General features: G+C 37.3%; 1 protein-coding gene across 3 annotated transcripts in view; it reads right to left on the reverse strand.

Annotated features, from left to right (window-relative positions):
- clip1a (CAP-GLY domain containing linker protein 1a) overlaps nucleotides 1-10,181 on the reverse strand; it is a 55,204-nt gene extending 45,023 nt beyond the window's left edge. For 2 of the 3 annotated variants that reach the window (XM_079608122.1, XM_079608120.1), the window contains exons 1-3: nucleotides 9,970-10,106; nucleotides 4,674-4,870; nucleotides 914-1,413 (exon numbers count right to left, since the gene is read on the reverse strand). In XM_079608122.1, the coding sequence (XP_079464248.1) occupies nucleotides 914-1,413; nucleotides 4,674-4,764 (591 nt within the window). In that variant the 5' untranslated portion in view covers nucleotides 4,765-4,870; nucleotides 9,970-10,106. Of the gene's footprint in view, nucleotides 1-913; nucleotides 1,414-4,673; nucleotides 4,871-9,969 lie in introns of all 3 variants that reach the window. The other variant, XM_079608121.1, reaches the window with a different exon arrangement.
- Nucleotides 10,182-10,405: the final 224 nt, after the last annotated feature.

Raw genomic sequence — 10,405 nt, forward strand, 5'->3', positions numbered from 1 at the left:
TTACCTATGTGAGCTCAGCTTTTCTAGTCTGACATATATTAAGAACAAAAACAGAGAAAGATTAAGAGCAGTTGACCAAGAGCTCTGTGTGTCGTTGTCATCAATTCCAGAAAGGATATCATATTTGTGTTCATCAAAACAAGCTCAAGTTTCACTGAGTACAGTCTACTTTAAATATTATATGCCATTTGAATCATTACAATGCATGTTTGTGCAATTTTGTTATATTTTAGTGCTTAGGGTGAATCCCTATTATCTGTCTTACCCCTTCCCCTTAGTTTTGCACGTTCACGTGAGAGTAAGGGCTATCCCAATTCTCGTTTTGATTGAGGGGAAGGGCTAAGGAGAAGTGGTAGACCTTGATCAAAACGAGAATTGGGATAGCCCTTACTCTCACATGAAAGTGCAAAACTAAGGGGAAGGGGAAGGGGTAAGACAGAGAATTGACAGAGAACACCCTTAATGTGATAGTCGTGTGCCGTTGGATTTTTTTTACATATCAAAAGTGTGCCGTGACAGAAAAAAGGTGAACCTTTGAAGCTGCATTGAAACTGCAATTTGGACCTTCAACCCGTTGATCTCCGTTGATGGAGAATAATCATGGAATGTTTTCCTAAAACCTCAATTTCTTTTCAACTGAAGAAAGACAAACATCTTGGATGACATGGGGGTAAGTAAATTATCAGGAAATCCTAATTCTACCCCTTTAAGGGAACTTAAAGGGTAGTTAAACTAAGGGTAGTTTTCAGAACTTGGCATGTCCGTCCGCATGCATTCCTCATTCCAAATACATGCAATCAGTGTAATGCACAACAACTTACAGTCACTATTATGGAAAAGCGAGTCTGACCATCTTGAGAACCTTGAATTATCCTAACTTGACACACAATAATGCTCATCACAACACACTCACCAGCACTCGATCATTGATCTTCAGCTCCCGTTCACCTTTCTTGACCGACCCGGACTCGGACAGATTTGACACAGATTCGCTTTTGGACCGCACCAGATCTGAGGTAGGTGCAGATGTTTTAGTGGGTGAGGCTGGTTTCTGGGCTGAAGCCGATACTGATGCATTAGAGGGAGTGGGTGACCCGGCACGAGACGGAGGGGCCGTCGTTGTGTCATCCGCCTCACCTTCAGTGCGTGAAAGCTTCGAGGGACGTGTGAAAATACCCTTTAACGCTTCACACTCAAAATAGCGCACACCAGACACCGAACCATCATTTTTCCCAATTGGTTCATCAAGCACAATGCCAGCCCATTGGCCCGGAGCAAACTGAGTCTCTCCTAAAAACTGAACGACGCCTGGTTTGTTGCCATTAACCCAGACACGGTCCCCCATCTTGTATTGCTCGCCTGCATCTTGGGCTTCGGCTGAGTATTTGTCATTTTGAGTTGGTTTTGAAGCACCTGTTCAAAAGGAAGAAACAAAATAGGCTTTGTTCAGAATTCCAAACTACTACAGCATACAGTATGTAGTATGTAGACTGTGCATGCTATAAACATTGATTTTTTATCAAATTTGTATTCATTTGATAAATAACTATTGTCATATCACACACATACAGGCTGCATCCGAAATCGCAAACTTCCCTACTTTATAGTAAGTGAAAAAACATATGTGACAAGATTAGTATGCCTGATTTTACAGTACTCATTAACCCTCTGGGGACGAATTGGGCGGTACCGCCCAAAATGGCATACTTTTACAAATGTGCAATTATCTTCAAAACTATTAATGATAGAGAGGTGCGGTCTTTTTTGCCGTCTTCCTCAGATTCCGCTGAAAACAGTGATGTCCCGTTTGTATTAGACACACACTTCGCTGTTGCGCAATACCACTGCATAAAAAGGCCAATGAAATCGATGTTGTTAGGCAAACTCCACCAATGGAAAAATTGCCGCTGGGAGGATTTTTTTTTTTTTACCCAATCAGAGGAAGGTTACCATGACGTATTCTAGCCAATCAGAGGACTCTGTAGCCTTCAACATGTACAAACAAACAGCGTCATGTGGACGGAGAATGAGACAGATAGCGAACGGAGCGGAGTATTACAGAGCGCACAGAGATCTATATAAGAGAGAGACAGAATAACTTAAATAGCATTATTATTGTATTGTTTTAGCACTGTTATGATGGCTAGCAGTAAGATTTACGGCAGAACAAGCTCTGGAACAGTTAGTGGAAAGTAAATCTGCCAGGTTGTGAGTGTGTCTGTTCTTCAGAGCAAGCAGTTCTCATTTAGTTCGAAGCAGACGCTTTTTCACGCCTGGGACTGTTTGTAAAAAAAGTTCCTTATTTCATTGTTCTTAAAACATTTGATTAAACAATTACAAGTGGCTGTCAAGCAAAGGGTTTGACAAATATTTTTTTGGTTCAATAACTGTTCATTATTGTTGTGTGAGGGGTGATTTTCAGTAATAAATGACAAAAATCTAATTTTCGTTTTTGAAATTCTCTCGATTATTGTACATTTTTCACTCATACTTCCTTTATAAACACATTACATGCATGATTATGTTAGCTTAGGGTCTTCTGAATCCATAGATACCAAACACATGGTGTTCCATCTCCATTACATATGGTTTACATAAGCCCAAATGTAAAAATAGAGAAAACGGACCAAAAAGGGCTTAGTCCTCAGAGGGTTAAAGAGTAGGCAAAAAGTACACAGACAGCTTAATACTTCCCGAGACATTCTGAAGTGTGCATACTATCCCATGAGGCCACGGGAGAATTTATGAATGACACTGAAGCGACAAATGATACTGGTCACATGATAGTGATGGCATGGTGAATGTAGTATGTCCGGATTAATAGTAGTAGTACTTTATTGATCCCAGTTGGGAAATTAAAGAAGAATTACATTCTTTCTTACTATATAGAAGGTACTTTATTAGTGGTCGTAAAAGTAATTACGTATTCAAAATAACTCAAGAATTTGTGATTTTGGATGCAGCCACAAAAACTCAAAGGTCTTCACAACAACAAGTCAAAATAAAGGTCTGGTTTAACTTGAAGAAATTGTGTGTGTGTGTTTGTGTGAGTGTGTGTGTGTGTATATATATACATACACACACTCACAGTGCTTAGCATAAGTGAACACACCCATGCTAAAGTTGACTAAGGCCACATTTACACATAGCCGGGTATTTAGAGAAACGAATATTTCCCCCCCTCCGTTTTCAATAATAACATTGTGCACACAACCCGCATAAATACACCGTCAAGCGCCATCATAACTATGCCAAACCTATGGGCGGCAGTGTAGGGAGAAGGATAAAGCCATGCAAGCCAATCAGAATCCTCAGAATCGACAAGAGAGAACCTAAAACCCCGTTTCTCCCAGTTGACACGACAACATATAACCGGCGTTTTCAGAAATCTCCACTTAGGCAGGAGTTTTTAGAAATAATTGTTTTCTGTGATAAAAACGGGGGTTTCGTGTAAATGACAGGCCAAACCGCAGGGAAATATCTGCGTCTTCCCTTCGTGTAAACGGGGCCTAAAAAGAGGAATAAAAAAAAATCATCTTTTGTAAATTGATCTTAATGCCTTAATTAAAAAATGAGGAAAACTCCAACCTTTACGGACACCAATTTTCTTTGTGAATGAATAATGTATCGTAAATAAATAAATGTTCTTCCTTAAAGTACAGGGTGCATACGTCAGGACACCCCCATGTTAAATTCCCATAGAGGCAGGCAGATTTTTATTTTTAAAGGCTTTAAATACTATGCATCCTGATAAAGTTCCCTTGGCCTCTGGAATTAAAATAGCCGCACATCATCACACACCCTTCACCATACCTAGAGACTGCCATGGTTTTATTTCAGTTCGCCTAATAGCTGGTTTGATTTGCATTGAGAGATGATCTTATGGAAAGTACCTAATGCCGATCTCTAGGTATGGTGAAGGGTGTGTGATGATGTGCGGCTATTTTAATTCCAGAGGCCAAGGGAACTTTATTTGTGTGCAGCATTTGTTATTTTTTCAGACAACACAGAATGTCTGAAAAAATTTAACATTTCATAGGGCCCTATTATTGTCAAAAAGAAAAATTAATAAATTAGTAAAGTGTTAAAGTTTCATGAATCAAATTTAAGACATGTTTTTTGATTATAAAAATGTAAATTGAATTAAACCATTAAATTAGAATCCATAAAAGCTCAAATTGGGGAAGGTTTAATCCAATTTAGGGCAAAAAATTGCCTAAACATTTAACAGGATCGTATGTTTACTCAAAAAGCCCTTTAAACACTTGAGCCTTCATTTTATTTGAAAGACTTTGTTACATTAAATTTAAAATGACATGCAAGTAAAGTGAATCTTAAAGTGGTGCACATTATAAAAAAAACTGGACGACGAACTAAATGCAAGTGGCATTGCCTGTTCTTGTTGATGCTTTTCTTATGATCTTTCTGGAAATAACCACAGCATATGGCATACGCAACACACTGCACTTTGGAGTAATGACATTTACATGTGTTAATTTAGCAGATGCTTTTTTCCCAATTGTAATAAAATAATACATATTATGCAGAATATTACATTCCTAATCAAAACATAGTCATTCACTGCTGGGCTACATTAGGAAGTTTGCAATAATATTATTCATATTGTTATATTGTATACAATTTTATATATGATAAAATGGGATGGCCCTTACCAGCAGAAGTCGTCGTCTTCGTGACGCCCGCATTGGCTGGTCTACCAATCTTGCTGGGCGCTTTGAGTCCACTGGGTTTTGATGTGCTCATTGTAGGTCTGAAATTTCCGTCTGTCTAAACTTGGACTTTTCCTCTCCAACAAACATTGAAAATTAAATAAAAAATATTTGAGGAAGAAAGGGGGGCAGCAATGTCTCTGGAAAGAAAGAAAGAAAGAAAGAAAAGAGAAACATGTCAGCCTGTTTTAAACAGTGCAGGGATGTGGCTTGCTTTTTGCCATTTCAGTAACTGTGTGTTCATGCAACACATTTTGTTCCATTGGTATGTTGGTATAGTTGAAAGTGTAAAGCTTATTTCACACTGCACACATCAGCAATATGTAACAGCAGGTTTCCGTTTTTGTTTATTGCTGTGAAACAGAGATGTTACTCTATACAGATTTGTTACAGTGAGTATTTCTTTCAATTTAAGGCCATTATATATATAAAAAGTAGGGCTAGGTATCGATTCAGATGTTCCGATTCCATTTCGATTCGACTCAATGAATATAGATTTATTAAAAATCCTATATTTATAAAAAAAGAACGGAGTTATTTAGAGCCATAAACCTGTATATTAAACTCTTTTTATGTTAGGTACACAGAAACCAACTCTATATTTAAAATGCATACAATGAATAGACAGGATTTTGATGCAAGATGAAAAATTGATGCTGAAAATTGGACGAGTCAGAAAGGTTAAGTACCGTGATTTTGAGTTAGTAGCTTCGGATTTAAGAGTTTATGGTTAACAATTAATCGATTATTGATTTAAACAATGATTGATTATAGCAATTTGCAGCCGAACGTACAGCAGATCATCATGAATGATTTAGATAAACCCCCAAAAAATAAAGTGACATGATAACCACACATGGACCACAAATACTAACAACTACAGATCAGTGAAATTAATTTGACGCAATTATAATAATTATTTTTTATTATAATATATCGGCTGCCAATATATCTCTCTCAATATATTGTATACCTCTACTTAGTGCGATTATCAAATCACAAAAGGCTGTGTAAAAAACTTAACTTCCTGCACTGCATTTATTAGAGAAGTGCAGCTTGAGTTTGAGCCACTTATAACATGTATTTGAGAACGCAGCAGCATTTGGGATTTTCCAATATTTTTGTGGTTTACACTATTTCCCCCGGACTGAAAATAGTTTATAAACACAGAAACGTGACGGCCTCCTTGCAGTTTTCCACCAGACGACATAAGTATCAGTATTATAAGTAGGCTATTACTTTTTACAAAGTGAATTACAACCATTTCTTAAACATTATTATTATTAGTTACAATTAAAATAATAATATAAAAGTTGCTTGGATGTCTTAGCACCAATATGAGACGTTTTCATGTGAGATTAAATGTTTACAATTCAAATTAGGGATGGCCATTTTTGGCATTTATATATATAATAAGTACTGGACAGCCCAGCTAAACGATAAAGCTTTGGATTCATTGGGGGGGGGGGGGGGGGGGGGGGTATGAGCATTATGACGATAATGAATGAACTGGAGCATGCTAGTCAGAATATGAAAGGTCTTTCACGACCATTGTGGATATGTTCTTGTAACAACAATGCTAAAAACACGGGCAACAATTTTTTACAACAATCTATTGCAATAGTGTTCTCATTATAATGTTATGTAGATTGGCACTGCACATCTTGTACTTAAATGTGTTTTCATTATCAAAGTGATTCCAGGATAACTGCGAGCTTTCAAAGCCATAGTTTCAGTCGCATGACTTTTTCCACTCGTCCTCCATATTTATCACCATCAGAGGGGCAAAGTAATGGATTACAGTTATTGTAAAGTAATTGGATTTGATCCCTAACAAGTACCAGAAATGACTTTTTCTCAGATCTCACCAAATGTAACATTCACAGACATGCATTTAATCCTAATCCATCTAATCCATTTACTGGCAAAAGTCCACCTGTGTGATTATTAGACTCTCGCTGGTATATAATGGATTGTGGATCTGTAAAAAGGTTTTCTGGGACCTATGATCTCTGTTTGTGTGTTTTTGTATTCAGCAACAGTATTATTCTTTTTTGCTCCACTGTGTGTCATAAACAGGGCAGATGAGTGCATGAAAAACAGCACAAATGAAACCTCAAAAAGGTTTTCATTTAAACAAAGACAAAAGTTACACTTTGTTTGCCTACTTCAATTGACTATTTCAAAAAGAACAGGTTAGGCTACGCAATCAGTAAACAGGTACGAGTCCAAACCACTACTGTACATTTCAGCAATATAACAATACAGTAGATCAGAAACATATCCTCAATTCGGAACTCACACCGTGGACATACCGGTATATCTGACATGAAAAATTGCCTCATATTTTGGTGGGCAGATAATATTATAGTTTTTTTTAAACTCTAACTCTGACACTTTAACACTGGGTTTTAAAATACAATTAATATTCACTAACATTATTCGATTAAACTGCACTGAGAGTATTGGACGAGAACATACATTGAACTGAATTGAGATTGACACTTTGCAACATCAACACTGTTACGAACTGAAGTGATTCGACAATAGAATAGAATGAGGCATTTAGTAAATAATAAATTATATTTATAATAACTCTATATCCTTCTGTGGAACTGCTTATAGCTGAATTCAACTCGTTCCATAATTGATTAACTTTGCAACATTAACACTGTAATTGAGCTGAATTGAAAGAACATTGAACTAAATTGAGCTGAAATGAATAATGACAATATTCTATAGAGCTGCTTTGTTACAGCTAAAAATGAATTTGTTGCATAATTGATTCATTTTACAACATTAATATTGTTATTTTCCTGTTTTGTACTAAGCTGCTTTGAAACAATCTGTATTGCATAAAGTGTTATATATAAATGTGACTACACCGTTTATTGTCCGCTGTATGCAGAGACTCAAACTCAAGGAGATATGAGAAATAATGGGTTGTTCAGTGCACTTCAAAAACATAGGCTTGCTTTACTTATTGAGATGAAGCTATACCAAATTTCTTCACCGATAGCCGATTATTCAGAATGATATCTGCCAATCCCGATAGTTTGGTTTTTTATCTTATATTTGCTAATTTTCATTATTTTGGAGCACACTAGCTTATAGATAACCCTGTAATGCATACTAAAAGCCAAAAAAAACACTTCCATTTCACTCTAAAAAATGCTGGATTGTTTCAACCCAATTTTGGGTCAAATATGGACAAACCCAGCTGTTGGGTTAAAAATGTAATGTAAAAATTTAACCCAACGGCTGGGTTTGTCCATATTTGACCCAAAATTGGGTTGAAACAACCCAGCATTTTTTAAGAGTGACTAAGTTCAAGTTCAAATTTATTTGTATAGCACATTTAAAACCAACCATAGTTGACCAAAGTGCCCAACAATGTCAGGATACACAAACAAATAAACAAAACAAACACAGTAGAGAATGTCACAGTATCAAAACTCAACTCTCAAAATGAAAGCTAAGGAATACAGGAGGAGAGTCTTCAGCAACGACTTGAAAATGTCAGCAGTCCGAGCTGTTCTTATATGAACGGCTAGACTATCCCAGAGGTTAGGAGGAGCCACTGAGAAGGCTCTGTCCCCTTTATTTTTTTTAACCTGGATCTCACAACATCGAGAAGCATGAGAAGGTGTCGACCCATTTAAAATCTTAATCAATCCTGAAGCGTACAGGAAAGCAGTGGAGCGAGGCTAAAACTGGGGTAATGTGCTCACGCTTTTCAGTCCCAGTTAGGAGCCGAGCTGCTGCATTCTGGACGATGGAGAGATGACTGATCCAATCCAACATATAAAGCGTTACAGTAGTCTAGTCTATACATAATAAAAGCATGAATTACTCATTCAAAAACCTTGCACGCCAGGTAGGGCTTGACTTTTGTCAACACCAGTCTCAGCTTGCTTTTAAAACAGAACTAATCTGTTTTACAAATATAAAAGCACTGTCAAATATTACACCGAGATTCTTGGTATAAGGACAAATATACAATAACAAAGAACCAAGAGCATTTACACAGGCACTTAAATCCCCAGGACTACCAAACACAACAACCTCAGTCTTATTTATTTACAGACAGAGGAAGATCTGATCCAACCATATTTTTAAAGCAATGGCTAAATTGAAACTTTGTCATTTGTTTTGATGGGCAAATAGATTTGTACATCATCCGCATAACATTAACAATTGAAGGAAATATTATTTTGGTGGGAAATTATTAAACCCAACCATATTACCTCAACAGCAGCACAAGAGTTTTACACATCATAATAACTTCTTTTTTTTTTTATCCAAATAGTTAAAAAACCTACTAAATTTTATAAAAGACGACAGACAACATTAAAATGTGCTTCTCTCGCACTATCTGGCTCTTCAATCAAAACAAGCTCCATGCTAAACACTGGAAACAACGACAAACAGTTTCCAACTTCAATAGCCATTAACAAAACTCAATCTTGTACATGTTGTCATGCTGCGCAGTTTACAAAATACCATTAAAAAAAACTAGAATTGATTTTTTTATGGCATTAAATCTAGTGCTGCATGTAATCATTCAGGCGCCACATCTGGGGCTTCAAAATCTGAGCCGATTTACAACAGAGCTTGACAAGTTACCAAATCTGCTTTAGGATTTCAACCAAAACAACAACGACCCAATATGAAGAACAGAATATCATGTATATATATATACTATAGGTTGTTTGGCGAGGAATAACCAAAAGTTTCCACCTTAAAGCCCAAATGAGTAGCTTTAATGAGTCAGTTTTCCATGATAAAAAAATATCAATAAAAGTATAAAGCAACCATTAAAAAACATCACGACGTAACACAGATTAACATGATATATTTCGTGGTCATATGACTTCAAGTAACTTACACGCAAGTTCCAGTACGCAATGAACATGGAGAAAGTTCACTAGTCCTTATGACGACTTTCCGCAATGTCACATCTTGACTAATCGGACCAAAAATAGAGAACCGCATTCACTAACACACCGCAGTGCTGTAGTCAGCGCACATCTACGAGCAACGCATTTAAACATCAGGTTCTGTTTACAACGACCAGCTGATAGCAAACACGGGTAATGTTACCGAGGGCCGAGGAGCAACCTGTATGTATTAGATGGGGAATTCTGACTTAGCAACTTCCGATGGAAAACGCGATCTCCTCCTCGAGATCCACGACACCCACTGAGCCAGCACTTAACCCAGGAATCGCGTTACTCACCTGCTGTTTCCCGGCTGCGTGGCGCTATCAAAAAACCAATCGCGCTGAATTCTCTTCAATCTACTTAGCTTGACGCCTGCGTTGGTTAAGGATTTAACCTGGTGCGTTCAAGCACCCACTTCAGCAGTGACACGAGTAGCGTAATGACGTGTCTCTCTAGGCCCCGCCCACTCGTGGCCAACGGGAGGCGGGCGGATGCGGTCAGTCGGCGCGAGGATTAAACACGCTGAAGATGTAGTATTAATAACATCATAGAAGTATGTAATTCAAAACTACACATAATGTGTATAACGTCTGTTCAATCAAAGACTAAAATAAGTTGAAATGTGCCACACAACAAAGTAAGGTGGTCTATTTAATTGAATGGGGGGAAGTTTTTATTATTTGAGAGTTTTTATATATATTTTAGGGCTGTCAAAAGATTAATCGCATGCAA

Source organism: Phoxinus phoxinus (genome assembly GCF_949152265.1).
Source record: "Phoxinus phoxinus genome assembly, chromosome: 3".
In the NCBI taxonomy this organism is placed as follows: domain Eukaryota; kingdom Metazoa; phylum Chordata; class Actinopteri; order Cypriniformes; family Leuciscidae; genus Phoxinus; species Phoxinus phoxinus.